This window comes from Trematomus bernacchii, unplaced genomic scaffold, assembly GCF_902827165.1.
Source record: "Trematomus bernacchii unplaced genomic scaffold, fTreBer1.1, whole genome shotgun sequence".
Taxonomy (NCBI): domain Eukaryota; kingdom Metazoa; phylum Chordata; class Actinopteri; order Perciformes; family Nototheniidae; genus Trematomus; species Trematomus bernacchii.
The window spans coordinates 11,962,800-11,982,118 of NW_022987705.1; the positions used below are offsets into that span (position 1 = coordinate 11,962,800).

Below are 19,319 nucleotides of genomic sequence, written 5' to 3' on the forward strand. Positions count from 1 at the left end.
TAACAAGTCTTTTACTCTAATCTTAAAATGTTAAGTCTGTCCAACTGTGAATTTTACTTCTTTGATTTCATCTAGCATACCAAAATGCCGGGCACTCTGCGTAGCCCTTTCATATACTGTATAATGGAAACTTCACACAACATTGGGATATAACTCAGTACATCTGTACAGAGTAAGATATGCATTAACACAAAGTAGCATCATTGAACTAATCAGTTAATTAAATTGAGAGCATGTAAAAATTAATAATATATTTTTTGAGCAAAAACATCATAAATACTAAACTGAGATAAGTAGCTTTTATGGGCACCTGAAACTAGATCTTGTAAGATTAAGACTCTAATTTGATTAGTGTTGGATGGAGTCTTGGATTAACATAATCTATTAATGTCTTTTTGTGTACAATACAGTGGGAATTAGATCAAATTCAGTTTAGCGCTTTAATGAAGTTTTGGGTATTTAATTAAAATCTATGATGAAGAAGGATGCTGCTGAGGCCTTTGCTGAAGACCTTTAGTACTGTGTGTGCACAGCCTTATATGGCAGGTCATACCCACCTCATTGAGTCCTGTGAACACATAATTGTTGATATGTACTTGTGTCTTCCTCCCGAGACGATGGCAGTTAATCCACTGTTTGGAATACTAATTGCTTAGATTTTCTCTCTTCATTATTCATTAATTGCTCCCTGTCGATTAATTATTTCAGATGATGCTAAACTCCCGAGACACAAGAATTTGCTGTACATGCACATCATGCATCTGTATATGGACACTAAAGCAACTTCAAATACAACGCTGCTGAAGTGTGAGTCACTGTAGGTGCCAACGTGCCCCTGACCACTTCAATGAAACCTCTTTCCATAGTTTCTCTCTGCCTGTAGGTTCACTGAGAGTCGGGTATAATACCCTAAATTAAACACCTTAATAACGAGATGACTAAATCCTGCACATGGTTGTAGAGAGAGTACTCAGATCCTGTACTTAAGAAGGAATACCATGATGAAAAAAAAACCCATTACAAGACAATTCCCTATATTTAATTTTGATTAAGTAAAAGTAAACATCAAAGTAGATAACAAAATATACAAAGTCATCCAAAGTCAAGGTAGTTATTATAAAAAAGTGTTGGGTTTCAGAAAAGGAAAGCATTATGTAAGCATGGAAAAAAGAAAAATAAGGAAAGAATAAAGGATGGATGGGAGAAATGAAGGATATAGGAAGTAAGGGAAGGAAAATGTAACATGATGCTGCATATTATTATTATTATTATTTACATTATAAATCCATCTATCAAACCTGCTTGTTTTGTCCGACCGAAGCTATGCAATGTAAACTGCAACATAAGTGAAATTGTCTCATTAACATTGCTCTTTTGACATTAGTCTAGAAATATTGCGCTAACCCAACCTCTTTCATCTTGCACATGGCGTTTGTAATTAAAGAAGGTACAGTGCTGAACTGTGTTTCCCTAATGCTCTCAAATTAGTCACTGCTACAAGCAGCAGTTCTCCAGGGTACACAGTATTACTCCATACATGTGACCGACTAGCCTAAATCTGCTCTACTGCTTCCCCATATTTTAAATATACCCTGCCACTTAATTCTCCCCTTGAGCTATTTGTTAATACTTTTTTATTTTGTACTAATGAGTGTGAAAAGCAAAAGCCTGCATATAGAAAGGACATTTCTTTCAAATGTCATTCTGATACAGTAAGAATGTTGCAGCAGCAGTGAAAATGAAGAAGAAAGAACATTAAGAACAAAGCTTTACATACTCACTGGGTGTTTCTCAATCGCGAGTACGCTTGCTTGGTAGCACATGTCTGCCGAGCATCTTGCTTCAGAAGCGAGTCAAGAATACTTCCTGGCATTCGGAAAACGAAGTGTGGAACACGCTAGCAAGTGTGCAGGTGTGCGTCATATGAGAGGCCTCGCCTTACATCTTCCGCCACAGATTTGGGGAAATTGGTCCGTGCGCAAAGCATTGTGGGTATTTTAAGACCGCGGAGTCTACTCATGTGCAGCCTCGATATTTCTCCAAACGGAGTACGCCGGGCTCGGTAGATTTCCAAGTATGCTAGAGATTGGAACAGTACTTCGGCGGCACTCAATGACGTAGTATGCTTGAAATAGTGGCTCTGAAGCAGCTTTACTCGCGATTGAGAAACACCCTCTCAGTCTGTTCCTCTGTCTCAAATATCTTATTATATATTCTGAGGTGTATGAGAAGGAAAGAAACCACTTCATTACTTTAACAGAGTGGCAATTCATATGAGAATAAGCCAACACATTGGAGCTCTAAGACAGCTCGTCTTGAATGTTTGTGTGTGAGTGACAGTCTTTGGCATGAGGGGAAGGAAATGGAAGCTAGGCCCAGGATCCTGAGAGGGGCAGAGAGCCAATGGGTATGTAAATAGCTGTATATCCAGGGCTTTGAAACATGTCATTCCAGTTGACAAGCTGCTGACTGAAGGACTCGCTCCCCCTGTTATGAAATTGATATGTTGGAAAACCCTTCAGCCCTTATAGGGGTTCTGTATGCATTTATAAAGAGCACTGTTAGGAAAGGGTTGAATGGGGAATAAAGAATGAAATATCACAGACCAAAAGCCAGTTTTTGAAGGAGTTGAAATATTTGTTACTGCCAAGCCACATGATTAATATATTTGATCTACTGGGATTATTTCTGTTAATATTAAAGTGGCAGAAAAGTCAAGATAACTTATTATCAAAGTTGTTTTGTTTGTCTTTTACCTTTGGTTTGACAATTTTCCCCATTGTTGGCAGATGTGTGTGACCCAGATATGAACTGAGGAGGCAAGATGCAAATAGGAAAGCCATGTCTATGGAAACCAGGCAGGGAACACATAAATAAATGTGTTTGTGTTGTGTTAATGTTCCCCTTCATTAGGTCTCTTGTGTGGATAATGGCCTGCTCTTCTACTAGTTCTACCTGCTGGCAGAAAAGGTTTCCAGTTGTAAACCTCAAATGAGTCAATATCAGTCCACTGCTGTCAATGTACCCTGGGGCAAACCATTTGTTATGCAGTGCAATCAACTGCATTTTGACTTCTGGTTCTGTTTGATTTATTCATTTTCTTTACAAGAAAAATATGCTATGGGACACCATTTTGTCAGAACGGTAAGTCACAAGATTTTGGAAGTTTCATGACTTTAAACAATGAGTTTGCATAAGATGCTATTAGAACATAACATTTCCAACACTTCTCAAATGATGGTGCAATCAGCCGTCCCCAATGACCTATAAATGAACTGAAAGAATGAAAGAAATGGACATCGTATCTTAACCTGTGTGTACCAGCAAGTAAATGACTACTGTAATTATTGTGAGGGAAAGAAATGGCTGCATTATCAACGGATTGCATTGTCTATCATTAGCTGTAAGAAAAACATACTCATAATAATTGAGGGCTGTCATCAACGTTAAATGACCTTCCTATGTTTGCTTTGTTTAATGGAAACTAAGATATCATGGCGATTGCATGATTGTAAAGACACCAGAGTATATATGTAATTCACCTTTCATGCATTGCCAGATTTTAAATATGGTAAATCAAATACAAGTCACACACTCAGTGTTTAAGGCATTTTTTTCTGCTGGAATATGTGGCCACCTCTTGCAGGAAAATCTTCCATAACCCCCCCCTACTTTTCAAAGCTTCCCTCGTTTTGACAAAAAACATCTAAAAAAGAATCCAGTAAACTCAACGCATGAATGATATAGCACTTTAGTGTTCACAGTTAGTTGCACTTTCAGCATCGGTTGATATGTAGTTAGATGTTGCAGCTGCTATTTTAATGCGATGAAAAATAATCTTCTGTCAAAAGAGACACCCACACAAAATACTTCAGCCTTTGCCACTGAAGCACAGTTGTGACCTATCGAGAAAAAAATAAAGAATGAAAGATGAAGAGTCTTCTTGAGGCATCCGTTCCCAGACAGAATTTAGATGAAAGATCAACTGCAGATAAAAGGGATGAATCTCTTTCCCTTTGACTGAGGGAAAAGAATAAAAGCTGTGTTCTCAGCGTAAATCCCTGTCTTCCTCTTGTTCCTTTTTTGTTGTTTATCAAGTGGGGGAAAAAAAACTAGTTTACCATTTTTAAAGAAACTGCAAGGATGCTGTTATTTATCAAGTCATAATCATTTGAAGAGTTTCTACTTTTTCCTTGCTGCAACAGTTTGTTCCTTAGTTATCCTCAGACTTCTATGGAACCGTTTCCTGTACTTAAAAATGCCCTATTACACTTTTTTGGGGTTCCCCTTTCCTGTAGTGTGTTAAATAGGTTGTTGTGCATGTTAATGGTCTGCTAAGGCTAAAATCCCAAAGTTCAACCTACCTGAATCGCCTTGATTGGACTCCTTTGCTTTCTTCAGTAAGATAGTGAAATGTAACAGCTCTTTCTTCTATTGGCTAGCGCTTAAACACATTTATTGTAATAGGCTAAGGGGCGTGACATTTCCGACACATCTCTAAGCGGTTGACCAATCACAACAGAGCACGCCAGCTTACCAATCAGAGCAGACTGGGCTCTGGTTTCAGACAGAGGGTGACAAGAGGTGCTGCAGCACAGGCAGTATGAGAAATGTAAAGCACATTTTGAACATTAAAGCATCCAAACATGTCACAGTGGCAGCACAAAATAAAAATATGAACCTGAAAATGAGCATAATCTGGCCTCTTGGATGCATAGTTGTATCTTAACCCATGAACTACCCAATCCATAAATTGTCTAGCAAATGTTTTGAGATCCTTGATGTTGATGAGTACAAAATGTTATATCTCAAGCAAATATTAATCTTGAAACCATGGTTTGTAGCTTTGAAAATGTGATTTTTTAGCTGTGTCATCTGCTGATGGCAGAGTCCTGACTCGTGTTAAATTGGTCTCATTTGCAAGTACTTGAGGATGGGGTAATAGGCAAGATATAAATATTGAAGCTGACTACAAAGAACAGACTCTCCCCCAGAATCCTGATCCTCAATCCTTGTTGATTAGCATACCATTCATGTATATGTATGTATCTGAGGCTGGATTATCAACTGGGGATAAGGCGACAACTACCCCAGGGTCCTATGAAAGTTCCAAGCAAGTCATTGGTTTTAGTCATTTGATAAGTGGCAAATTTGTCAAGGAATTTGCGTCGTTAAAGTATTAATAACTGGCCCGCCACAGTAGGTATCTCCGCCACAGTTTTTGAATGCACTGAAAACACACAGAGGGGTTCTCTGTCGGCATTTTTTCTGTGAATCTGAAACTTTCCCCACAAGGTCACTGTGTGTTTGGGCAGAGCGATGTTGGATGTTAGTCCAGGTTTCTCTGTCATCAGTGGGCTCAGTTAGGCCACATATAGCCCGGGGCGGCTGTCTCCTCCAGTCCCCACACCCAGGCAATTTAAAAGCTGTATACTCTAGGGATCATCGGGCAGCAGCTTGCAGGGCAGTGAAAGGCCTTGAGATTACTGTAACTTACACTGCAGGTGCAGGGGAGGGAGGAAGATGGATGCTAAAAGTGTAATCAACGCCTGAACATGTTCCCGGTCTCAATCTATTAGTGGGAGTGCAGGCTTAGTAATTATTTTCCTTCGCAAACTCCGCCTCACCAGGGCTGAGTGTACAAGAACAAATGTATTTATATACTGGGTCTGATTATTCTTTGTGATATTATTGACCCTAGTGCACTGAACAAACTCTGTTATTATGTGCTTTATGGGTCCTACAGGTAATCATGCACAAAATAATTATAACTTGCATTGACTGTGATTGTGTCCTTGTACATTTCTGCAGGAAAAAGCTTTCAAAATGTACCGGGAGGATGAAGTTAATGGATGCTGTGGATGGGACTGAATGTTTTTCAGTCTCCAGTTTTGTTACTATTTGCTTTGAGAATGTTGGGCATACTCAGGAGTGTGCATACAACTGTAAGGAAAGTAGGTCAGTTCATTTCCAATCTGACTTTTTAGCCATGTCCCTGACGGAAAAATATATTTGTCTGATTTAGTATTAGAACAATTAACACAGACTCCTGTGAATTAATGTAACCTTCTTTTTTTTAAATATGAAATGAATATAAAACATTTTCCGCTTTTGAAAAAGAGCAAGCTATAGGCATACACTTTTCCTCACCCATGTATTTAATGTGAGGGCTAGTCAACACATACATCAAGTTGCGTGTAACCAAATCGTAATAGAGGCAAATAAACGCTTAGAGAATATAATTGTTTGTTAAGAAAGATAAATGTTGATGCTGATGTTTTAGTCCTAATGATTCACTTTTTAGATGCTTGCTGCTTTGAAAACAGCTCTCTCAGCTTTTTCTTGCCAGCCTCTCTTTAGGCCACTGTGATATGTGAACAATATCCAACATCCAATATGAAGCCTTATGTATGAGCGTTAGGATATCCTATACCATGAGTTGAAAACAGTAATGAAGAACTCAGATTTTTGGCATGCATTCCTCTTTCAAAATAAAAGAAAAAACTCAATATAGCGTAAACTAACCCATTACAGCCTCCATGCAGTGCACTTTATGCTAATAAAGTGCTTAATTAGAACTAATGAGGAACAAAAAAGGAGTCTTGCAACGATATTTTCAGGCAACCTTTTAAAAAACAGCATACCTAAGTAAATCAGCTGGGTATGATTAAAAACCACTTACAGAGTGATCATTAACGCTCATAGGAGAGAAAGGTGCTTTGACACTATATATAAATTGGGGTAAGATGGCTTTTTAACAACACTAATTATTTAAAGAATAGCAGCAGCATTATCAACAATAATAAAGTCAATTTTTTTAAATCAGCAACTATTTGGTTAAGATGAGAACTTTTTGAAACGAGGGCAATCACTGTAGCTGGTGTAGCTACACAACTCTACTTGTCCCTGTAAGTTATATTCCTCCTCAGACGGACGGGATTCTCTGTGAGAGGGAAAGAGAGCAGGATCCAGAGAGAGAGAGAGAGAGAGAGAGAGAGGCAGAGATACAGGGCTGATGTGTAGAGTGCTGATGTGCAGTTTGAGACGATAGGCTTGCAGACAGACAGGCAGGCGGGGAGTGGATGTTACTGTACTATTTCTCCTTCACTGTTCTGCCAATAGCTTTGGTGTTGCATTGGGTTTCTCGTTTAGTCAGTGCCAAGCTGCACAGACTCTGATAAGGCTTCCCGAGCACACGCTGATCCACTCTGTTCAATGTATGGCCGGGCAAACTGGCAGCCGACAGCTTTGCCTGTGCTCAGGAAGTCTTGAGACGTCATTTTGAATCAGTAGGAGTTATGTATTAGCTGAGAAATGTGTGAGTCACTTTAATGTGAATCATCACATTTTACTGCTTTTGACTTTGGATTCTTGCTCACACTATCAATAACAAGTTCCCAAGAACAGTCCTTATATTACTTGCTTCCCGTCTGCTACCGGCCTCATTAACAAGGCCTTTTTAACTGACACTTACCCTCAGCTACATCATAGACTCTATGCACACATTAATGCAGACTATACAAAAAATATATCATGTTCATTTCCATACTGTCTGTTAATCCTCCGAATTTTGCACATTTGTATACAAAGCTGCCTCTTTGTATATCTTCACATCTTTCCACTTTTCATAACAATACTGCATATACTTAATTTGTATTCAATTAAATTCAGTATTTTGTCATATTATACTGTACGTAGTTTTTTGGTATCTTTCATGTACATATTTCTCTATATTTTAATGTTATAAAGTATTTTAAAATAGTTTTTTATAATTGCTCTATTTTTAGGTCCTTTTCCTACAATGTGTCTTCTTTGACTGTGTGAATGCATGCACCATATACACCAAGGAAAATGTCTCGTGTGTGTGAACCTACTTGTAATAAACCTGTGTCTGATTCTGAAATGGGATAATCATTTAAAATAGACATTGTTCTTGCCATGATAAATCCCTCATGGTCATCTCAAAGCTGATTCTTTCAATCATCCCAAAACACATTCAAACTGCACATGAGGTCTTAATAATTTGACAGCTCATACACACACACCCTCACCCCTCCCAAGCATCCTCCCGCTCTTCTTTGTAGTTGGATGCTGTGTAAGCTGTTTTTTTAATAATGGCTGGTTGGTTTTATGCCATGGTTTCATATTTATGGAAATATATATCTATGATTTTGTTTGTATTGCACTTCTTGCAGAATTCAGTATCTCTCATGCTGCTTGGGATACGGTGGTGGGCGTCCTCAGATTATTTTCTGTATTATAATTCCATATTTGCTGTAATACATGCTCCTACGTTCTTTGGCAGATATATCTCAATTTAGCTCTTTATTAAGTGTCTCTAATTGTTGGCAGAGTATGTATTTCCTGCGCAGCCACCATGCTTTGGTTACTGTGTATTATTATATTACTGGTAGAAGCCTCCCATTTCCTTGAAAGAGTATTGCAATCCTATCAAAACTCTGTTAAGTTACTATGCTGCTTATTCACATCAGAAAAGTTATAGTGAAACTGCAACAGGATATGCAGTCAACAAGGTTAAGTGATCAATAGCAATAAGTGCTATGTATCACTATAACAATTCGCCTTCAAAACAAGGCAAAAACTATTGTACTACTTCAACTTTTTGCAAAGCATGACATGTGTCACCCTTGTGCAGCTACAAGTGGTAAATGTTTGTGGAATGTAGGTGAATTTCTGCTTTATAAATCACTTAAAGGTAGGGTAGGTAAGTTTGAGAAACCGGCTCGAGATCGCTAGAATTTGAAAATACACAACCGGAGAAAATCTGCCACTTCCCTACAGAGCCCCTCCTCCAACACACACGAACGCGCACATGACCAATGAGGGCACGAGATACGTTTGTGCACAGATGGAAGGCTGACAGGCATGTAGGCCATCCAGTACAATGATTGGTCGTACTTTTTACAGTATTACGGCTTCCACAGATGAAATTTTTTTATGGATTTTTTGTCAAAGCACTTAAGATATTCATTGCTATCGGGATGTTAAGAGCATTCCATGGAATATAACAAAAAGTGTATCTCGAGCCGGTTTCTCAAACTTACCTACCCTACCTTTAAACAGTTAATCAATCATCAAAGTTGTTGCCAATTTTCTCTCAATAGACTACTTGTTTCAGCATTAATTGAAATGTCACCCATTCCCTGTTAATATTGAAGGGTAATGTGATTTCATTAACCTTAAACCTTGAATCTACTGCCAACGACCTGTCTTTCTCATACAAGAGACTTTCGAAATAAGTACAGTTCCTTACCAGTTAAACATTCTAATTTATACAGTTTGAAGGATATTGAAATAGAAAAAAGTTAAAGGTTGTAGTGTCTTGTCTCAGAGGAAAGTCTGGATTGACTAGCTAGCAGTAAGCCGATGTCAACAGCTGCCAACAGCTATTATACAATATGAGGCTCTCCTGTGACTTGTGTCACCCTACAGAGATTGGCTAGCTCTCTTAGACCTTGCCGCCCTCAGGAGCGAAGAGTGTCCATCATATTCATAATTATCTGGAAGGAAGGTCCATCACCATCACATATTAGCAGCACACAGACGGCATGGCAGTAAATAATCCCTTCATTTCAGCCAGAGGAGGTCAGGCAGACATAAATTTAACACCGAGCACTTTAACATCCTGTAGGGCAGAGAGGTTTCATCATCTGAAGGATTGATACCTTAGATTCCCTTTTCCATCCCTCCATCTTTTAGCCAGAGCCAAGATCTCATCCAATAAGTACAGCGTTTTTGATTCATACACATCTGAATCCAAGTGGATCCAATGGAATTCTGAAGAAGCTGTTCTGACGAGCAACAATTTACCGCAGAACAACATCAAATGAGTTTCTGAGCCTTTCTAACAACAGGTCGTGCTCTGCTATTAGGAAATGCCTTTTTCCAATCAGACCAGGATGATTGCCAGTTAGGAAAATGTTTCACACCATGTTTAGAAGCCTATGCATTGGATTGAAAACATAACATTTCCTGACCCTTACATGCATTTGAAAACTCACAATCACATTTTTTGACATTTACTCAAAATAAAATAAAGCATGTTTTGTTGTATTTCCTGCTTATATTGTAGAGTGAACAAGATCTTGCATTAAAATCCACCTCAATGAAAATGCAGGAAAATATGGAGGAAATGTATACGTCTTAATCCTTATAACATTTGAAAAACTACTGATTTAAGTGTTGGTATATTTCATATAGAAAAGTCCAACTAACAGGATACACACATCCCCCATGATTTGTTATTTCATGTGTTTTAAAAAGGAGATATTTTAGCCCTTTAAATGTCAATTACTTTCTGTCCTCTCTTACACTCCCTTCCCTCAGCATATCAGGGACTTTCTTCTCCGGTTCTTCCTCCCTCTGTTTGTTTCCCCCCCGCCTGACATTTATAAAGTGTGAGCTTGGAGGAGGCTCTGAGCGGCGGTGAGGAGCTCTGTCTCCGGGACATTGGGCGTCCATGGTGCGAGCAGCTTCGGATCACTCACTTAAACAGCTAACATTTCAAAGGGGCAATAAAAAGAGTCCTGGTCCCTCTAGAACAATAAAACAGTGTTAGAGTCAGGGGTGGATGCACTGTAATACAGACATATATTTCTCTGCCACTGCTGCAGCTGCTGCGCTCAGCACCATGAGATAGACTGAATCAAAGGACGTTCACAGCAGTGATGAGTGTGAGCGTGATTCAATGTAACATCCAGGTGTAACATTCACCTTCTAAGCATGACCAGAGGATAGCAGGTGTACCTGCAGGAATAAGGAGGTTATTCAAGTAATGATGACCTTAATCTATGGCTGGGCGGTATTGAGAAAAGTATTTTTGGATGACGCGGTTTTCCATGTCATATAATGTGGATATATCAGAATCAGAATACCTTTATTAGTCCCACAGAGGGGAAATTTGCAAGTTAATACTGTATTAACTTCAAAATGATGTCACTTTACCTTGAAAAGCAGGAAAAACACTTACAATAACTGAAATATTAGAGAATATCTAGTCTTTCATCACACCAAATTATACAATAATATACATTTTATTTAAATAGTTTTGGCTGTCAGTGCAGCAACATGAGTCCTCTTACAGTCTTTAAAGGGCCTTCAGAATTTCCATTATTTTAAATAAAAATTGCCTTCTTCAAAAGACAAATCATGACATTTATTCAAAGTACTGTATGTCTGAACACAGAGCGGAGAGTTTTCTCCTCATACGACATGATGTAAATCAGTGTGTGGGTGTTAATTTGTTTCTGTCCTCCTAGAGCAGGGACAGGGATGACAGTTAGGTGATGATCCCTCATGTCTGATCCATCTCACGCCTCATTTCCCCCGCAGAAATAACATTGAACAGGGATTTAGCCAAGACCTTGACTTGACTGCCAGCCTGTAGAGAGGAGTGTGCATTGGCTTGGCTGTGTCTTTGTGTTGTAGTAATTAGAACAATAGCCAGTGTTGAGACCTACTGTATGTGTGGTTCATTGTGCTTTGGTTTCTTTGGTTTTTGTGAAATAGTGGATAGAGGGTTTTTGTGTGAATCAAGGTTGAACCTCATGCAATCCTCCCTGAAATAAAGAACAGAAAACTGAGATGTATTGGATTGATGACTGCCTTTACATTAGATGCTGTTTTTCTGTGTTGATCTCCACCACCAAGAACAACACCCCATCACTATACTGTAATAGATGGACTTAATTACCAAGTCTGAGTGCTGACAATGAGTGGCCCTCCTGTACTAAGGTAAAGGAGCTTTGTTCATAAATGCTGTCGCTCGCTCCTACTAATTCATCAAAGGAGGGAAGGCCCAATGGTTGTTTTTCGAACAACCTAAAAATTGCTTTACATATCTTTATGAAGCAAGAAAATAAGAGAATAACTACCACTTAGTCAATGTAAGGGAATAATCACACCCATGTTAAGGCTCATTAAAGCGTTATGTTGCTTTACGTTGAGTTTTAATGTGTGACCTATCTTAACATCTCAAGCTGTTCAGACAAACCACTTTCTTTCTCTGTCTTAGGTTTTATTTTTTTCATTTTAGGCTTTAGTCAGTTCATAAATGTAAGTGTAATAAAGCTAAGTCACGTTTTTCTCTTCATCATAGCGCTGCTCCTTGTCCTAGTGTCAGGTCAATCTCTCGAGATGAATGGAGAGCATGTAGTCTCAGAGGTTATTGAGGACTTCATCATATCACGCCCTGAGCTTGTCTTTGAGATATGGTGGCATTTTCCACCCCAGTAAACCCCTTGTTTCTCAGGGTGTGTGTGTGTGTGTGCTTGTTCTTATGCATAAGCATGAACATATGTACATTTATAATATGCACTTTAACATAAAGTACCACAGCGGGAGATATTGCCTTTCTGCTGTAGCCTTGTTGAACCCGCGTTGACTTCCCCGCAGTGACAGTTGTGCTAACAAACGTAGATGTGCTTTGGCAGCACTCCCCATGGCTATGGATTTGGAACAAAAAGGAGATGCTGGGACTAAACTTTAAGAGTCTTTCTTTTAGGTCTATCTTGTTCCCCCATTCTGTATTTGTTAGCTTTGATAGTTGCTGCGTTGTCGGAGGAGATTAGGCAATGAGCTCCCTTCCTGTGTACTCTCAGAGGGTGGTCTCCTACTCTGCCGTGATCGGGCAGGGACATCACTTAATGATTTATTCATACGAGAGAGTTATTTTCACATTTTGTTCTCTCAACACCACGCTTCAGACTTGCACGTAGGTCTTGCTCCCTCCCTCCCACCCTCTCGCCAACGCCTCTGATGCTGTCATCAGGCTCAGTTGATAATAAAGTGAATGTGCGACGTGATACAAAAGAAAAGGAAAACCGGCTTCCCTGCTCTCCATCATGATCAAGTCCCTCACAGCATGGCACAGACGTGTTTCGCATAATTATTGATTACAGTGTGAAGAAAAAATGCTGAGTGCTGATGGTGATTAATTTGTGGCCTCTCACTTCCTCTGCTCAACCTCATCAGGCAAAGCCTTGCAACAAATCAGGAGCGAGACGCCCAGTTTGGTTTGAATCATGAGCTTTAATCCCATAGCAAAGGGGAACAAGAAGCTTGAAAGGGTCTAAATGAGGGTGTTTACCCTTTGTTTGCTGTGGATTCTAGGATTACTTTTAATTAATTGGACCCCCTGCCCGAAAAGCTGTCCGACAAATTATGCAAACAAAAAAACAACAATTTTCAGATGAGTAAACACTTAAGGAAAGACACACTCACACATGCATGCACAAATACAAATTATATATCCCCTCTTTTCCTCTCCTCCCTCTATAAAAGACACAAACACATTCAATCCAATTTACAGCTACGATAAAAAGGCTTTGGCTTGTATAATTGAGGTTAATCAAATGTCTTTTCTTCCATATCTGTGTGTTTCCTCCTGCAGGCAATGCATGCACCATGTCGGAGTACAACAGGCTGAAAAGCATGCTGCTGGATATGCAACCAAAAGTGCTGAAAGATGGAGGGCAGAGCCAGCAGAGAGACATGGAGGAGAAGAGAGCACGGGTGGACACCATGTTCAAATACCTGGATGTGGACCAGGACGGCCGGCTGGTCAGTGGGGAGCTGGAAAAGGTTGGTATCAAGCTGAATTATTAGTTGATCCAATATTAAAAGGATAGCTGTATGGATTGACAAATGACTGTTTAAGATATTTTTTTGTACATTTATTTTTTTCTGAACCTTACTTTGTTCTCTAAGAGACCTTGTGTTGACAACAAACAACAGATTAAACACATTTGCAGTTTAGGGATCACCATCATTTTTTAAGAATTGGTTATTATTTGAATTAAGTCCTCTACATTGAAATGTTAACCTATATCTGAACACATTAAAAAACAGTTGATCAGATATTTTCTCATTTGTGTGTCTCCCTCCCAGAGTTATTACTATTACCTCAACTATGGTACCCAGAGACGCGTTAAAATCTGATAAGATGCAGTAAAGTCACTATTGATAATCCTGATAATGCTACATTTTGAATCTCAAATCTGTGTTGAAATTGGCAGGACAAAAGCAAATTTATGTCAGCTGTTAGCAGCTGGCGGGCAGAACTCTCTTGATTGGTTAAATAACAAAGCTAGCAGCTAACGTTAACAGTTTAAAGCTTCCTTTTAGATTCCATGTAATCCTCTTTAACAAAGAAACATGCTAATTGAGGTTATCTCACCACCAGGGTCTGAGGGGGGAACTGTAGAATGGATTGGCATTCACACTTGCCGAGTGAGGAAATTAAATTATTGTGGGCATCATCTGGTATCAGGAAATGGGCATCAGAGATAGATGTTAATTAGACTTCTTTGAACCAATGTTGTGATCTCAGTAACTTCTGCCAGAATGCAGTAAACCATTGTAGAGTCACTTCTGAATGCAGTTGTATGAGTGCATTTTCAAAGGCTTTACAATCGAATAACATTACAAGTGTTTCAAATGTGTTGTAGCTCTTTCTAATTATGGGAGAATTTAAAGAAGTGGCTATATGATACAAAAGAAAAAACAGGCAGCTCAAGATTAATAAGCGCCACTAAATGTAGTCTCATAAATGCCACAATGTTTCACATTTTGTCATCTCTCTGCAGATGTGAATGACAACACACTTTGACTGCATGTAGATTAAAAAGATGATGTAACTTCTTTGGCCAAGTTCCAGCAGCATATATAAATAATAAAATCCCTCTCTGACAGAGCTGCACTAAAAGATCCATCAAATGATTTTGATCAATCACAGCTGGCAATTACTAATGCTGAGATGTGGCCAGGAAGTCTTTTGATAAGACATTCTTATCCTGCAGGAATTCATAAATGCGTTTTCACAGAGATAATGCTTTTAAAGACCAAAGCAATTCAAAGATGAATTCCAGTCATCCATCCAAACTGTCTCCATGTTCACATCCATCTTTTATCAATAGAGTCTTGGAGAGTAAAGTTCTGTACTTTGGTTTGGAAATGTTTTACTTAAATGCCTAAGGACAGATCAGTCTGTGTCAGGGAACACATGGCTGCAGTCTGCTGAAGGCAGCAAGGATATACAAAGTTTGTCGCATCCCTTAATCTGCCATGTCACATGTGCAGCTCCATACAGAATCAATTGGAGGAAATATGTAAGCTCAGAGGCTGTATTTTTAGGCTTTGAAATCATTGCAGAGAGAATTAAACATTGAACTTACACTACATAGTTATAGTCTTGTTAGAATGACTGCCCTTAAAACACCCGAATTAAAGAATATTAATATATACAATGAAAAGAGCCTTATTGTTGGTTAATAGGGAGGCTGTGGCTCAGTGGATAGTGTGCTGGCCTTCAAATCAGGGGATAGCAAGTTCGAGTCCCACCGCAGTCAGCATGTCGTTGTGTCCCTGGGCAAGACACTTCACCCCAAATTGCTCCTGTGGGGATTGTCCGCAGTACTGAAAGCGCAGTAAGTCGCTTTGGATAAAAGCGTCTAACAAATGACATGTAATGTAATGTAATAGGTACAACTTTAAGTTCATTGTCCACACATGCTGCTTTAGGATATATATATATATACTGTATATAGTGATTCTTGCATTGATTTGTGCCCATCAGCTGCCTTTCATTCCTGTTAGTTTTGTATTTGACATTGTCATCGTACACATTTTTCCTCCATTGCTCCACCCAGCTTTAACCATATTTTGAGGTTTAAGTAGTGAGTATTTGGGGTTTCTAAAAGCAGATTAAATGTGATTGAAAAGTGAAAGGTTTAGCTAGTAGAGCTTACTGTATACTGTTTATTCATTAACTGTTTATTTTGAAGTGTAGCCAGGACCCTTTTGACTATGAAACAGTCTTTTTTTTCAGCTTTTGAAACCACAAAAATGAATCGATAAGGCTCTTCCTACGTTCATCTAAAGTGGGACCCAGGTACCCCTATTCTGGCTCTTAAATGGTAGAAAGAGCTCCCAATTGACTCCAGGACTACAGAAGGTCTACACATGTTTTCCTCGACTAAAAACCCACGTTTGGTTGCAAAAAAATATAATTTTCATTTTTGAATGTAGCACTTACAATGGTTTAGCTTATCTAAAGCTAATGTACTTGCAGGATTCTTGCTATTTTGGGTTTGTCTTCATGGTTGAATGCACCCATTGTAAGTAGCGTTAGATGAAAAAAACATCAGCTAAATGAAATGTAATGTAAAAAAGTATAGGGGCTTAGAAGAAATGATAGTACATTGTGTCTTGTTTATACATAAGGACTTTAACTTGACAAAGATGGACCTGCTTTCAGCATTTGTCACTTTTATTAGTTAAAGCTATTCCTTTTTACAAAAGCAGCAGCATTAACACAATTTACTGCTGCTAGAGTTAGTGAGCAGAAGCTCAGCCTTCTGTTTATCTCCCTAAAACTGCTTAACACTACCTATTCAAAGATGGTTCCCTTGAGGAAGGCACAGCGCTAAAATGGAAGAGAGGGCTCGTAAATGACAAACAACAGAGGAGTGAGTGGTGCTTCTTCCCAGGGGAACAGCTGCGAATTAAGTCAGGTGCAGTGTGCACAAGCATAAACAGTAAGAGTGGAGATTTTCCTAAAATGGAAAACAATCAGAAACAGCACTTACAAGACAAATTATATATTTTAGCCATCCCATTTTAACAAAAATAAATCACACTCATAGTGAGTCACTTTCTGTTTTTCAGGTGATTATGTTCATGAGGCATTTTCTGTCTGATTGAAATCTAATTATAATTGTGGGTGGAATACAATATTCACTCTGAGCACTACTTATAATGCTAAATGTATTCAGGCAGGCAATTAATTTGAAATCGCTATTGCTTCTGCTAGAAACCCAAATTGCCACTTCTTGTAGTACTTGGAACAGCAAAATGTAAAAGCTTTCAATAGGAGGCTGTTCTGAATATAGCAGCAAAACTTCCATTTAGATAATAACTCAACAGAAACTCGTAAGGTAAATACAGAATGCATGCAAATGTATAGTTTTATCCATCTGTTGATTGTAAAATCTGTTCCAAGTCCTCCAATTGTTTCTGTTGCTACCTGTTCGTTATGATTCATTACACGTGACTGATTTGCAAACTCATAATACTAGTTATTCATATAGTCATATATTTATTTCTGAGTTCTTTGTGACTCCTTAGAACATATACAAACACATCAGAAGCATCAGAAGCATAACTTGACTGAAATGAAGCAGCACTTGAATGAAGCATTAAGTGCTGCTTCAGTCACCAAAATTGTATTTCCCCAAACTCAAAATCACTGAAACAGTCCAATCCAGATTTTACCAGTCAGCCTTGGTTTGTCTTCATACTTACTTCTCTTGTTTCATTTGTAATAAGTCAGCGGGGGCTGGAATTTAAATGCAATGTATAATTTTTCTTCAGAATTCCAGATGTTCATATTCATAAAAAAAGCCCAGACAACCTAATAGAAGTATATTGAATTGTTAAATGTCTGTGGTATCTCCTCTTTTAAATATTTTAGATTTACATTCACAGGTAATGTGCATAATGTGGTTCTATCTCCCAGTAGATTAGAATGAAAGCGTAGAATAAAAATAATGAAGGCATGGGAGAAACTCTAAGTAAAGGTTTGATAAGGTATGACAAATGTGTAGCTGTGTGTGATAGTAGCCTATATCATCTGGCTTTCCCACAAGTCTTTCTGCAGTTTCTTTTCATCTCACGTTTAAAATGTAACTCTCCATGTGTGTTTGTGTGTTAGATCTCCATGAAGGAGCACCTGGAGGACAGCCTGCTGGAGTGCACCATGCAGGACCTTCTGCGTTACGACGACTACAACAACGACAGACACCTCAGCCTGCACGAGTTCTACACAGCTTTCCGTGAGTCTCTAGTCCAATTATCCCTATTTTCTTCCTATCCCTTGTTCTCTAAAAAAACAAACCAAACAAAGGATTGTCACTGAAGAGAGGATTAGGGCCACATGTGAAAATAATGAAAGTTTTTCTCTCAGAAAAAAAACACTTTTGGTTTTCATTTTTGACAACACTTTTTTCACAGAATTTTGATCTTGACTTTATTCTCCACACTAAAATAAAATTCTCCATTTTGTTTTACACGTAGACCTAATCTTCTTCCATACAGACTCAATGTTATCCTGTAAAACAATACATTATACTTTAATGTCGGGAAACAGTGAACATCAATAAATGTATTTATAATTAACTCAAAGCCTATTTACAATGACTGCTGAACCTACAAGTTTGCACTTTTGTGTTAATTGGTTTCCTTTTTTTGACAATACAATCAAAAACACAGCTTTTCTTTCAACACTATGTAGAACCGGATGACCTCCCATCCAGTCAGCCTCTCCACAGCAGCCATCAGGATAAAAGTGTTTCAGCCATGGATAAATTGATAATTGAACACTAGCCACTGTGCCCAGACCCAGCCATGATTATAGCATCTGGTACAGCCGTAATAGCCGCTGGGGTTTAGGCTGAGCAGCAGCTGAGAGCACACGCAGGTTCCACCTTATTAAGACCAACAACCACTATTCCACCACTAATTGCAAGTTGCTGCAACTCCTGTTTCAATACTTTTTGTCTCATTTGCAATATGCAGCGAAATAACCTTGATGTTAAACCAAAATGGCATTAAAATCAGCTGAAGTTGATGAAGCCAGCAGTTAGCTGTGACAGATAGCCATTTCTAAAGCTCTACCTTCAGCCTGTGCAGCTCCATTAGGCTTCACCACTAATTCAGCCTTCTATTGACTGGCTTTAGTGGGAACTATCCTGCTATTATTCTGTTACACTGCCCTCTTCTTCCAGATGGGCAGTTATCAGACATTGCATGGCCTGCTTCAGCGTTCTAGGTCGTGTTTGTCTATGAATTGTATGTTGAAGCAATGGGTTGGGAACAATAAAACAAGCTATTGATCAGATGACGCTCAAGGTTAAGTGTTGGGCTGTAGAAAAGCAACACCAAGTGGGAGTAATTATTGTTGAGTGGTGCATCTGGTGTTCTCGATAATGTTGATGGTGTTGAATTGCCTAAGTTTGTGTGTAAGCGTGTGTGTGTGTGTGTGTGTGTGTGTGTGTGTGTGTGTGTGTGTGTGTGTGTGTGTGTGTGTGTGTGTGTGTGTGTGTGTGTGTGTGTGTGTGTGTGTGTGTGTGTGTGTGTGTGTGTGTGTGTGTGTGTGTGTGTGTGTGTGTGTGTGTGTGTGTGTGTGTGTGTGTGATTCCTGGGATGGATTCTCCCCTGTGAGTGGTCTGGGAAGCAGAGCAGCCAGGAATCACAGGTGTGTTTAGCAGGGTGGAAATTTGCATTATGGTCATAAGCTTGGA

At 39.0% G+C, this 19,319-nt stretch overlaps 1 protein-coding gene across 4 annotated transcripts in view; it reads left to right on the plus strand.

Moving 5' to 3' along the window:
* The window catches only part of fstl4 (follistatin-like 4), a 185,291-nt gene that overhangs the window by 112,695 nt on the left and 53,277 nt on the right, over nucleotides 1-19,319 (plus strand). For all 4 annotated transcript variants that reach the window (XM_034140407.1, XM_034140410.1, XM_034140408.1 and 1 more), the window contains exons 5-6: nucleotides 13,412-13,602; nucleotides 17,732-17,852. In XM_034140407.1, the coding sequence (XP_033996298.1) occupies nucleotides 13,412-13,602; nucleotides 17,732-17,852 (312 nt within the window). The remainder of the gene's footprint in view (nucleotides 1-13,411; nucleotides 13,603-17,731; nucleotides 17,853-19,319) is intronic.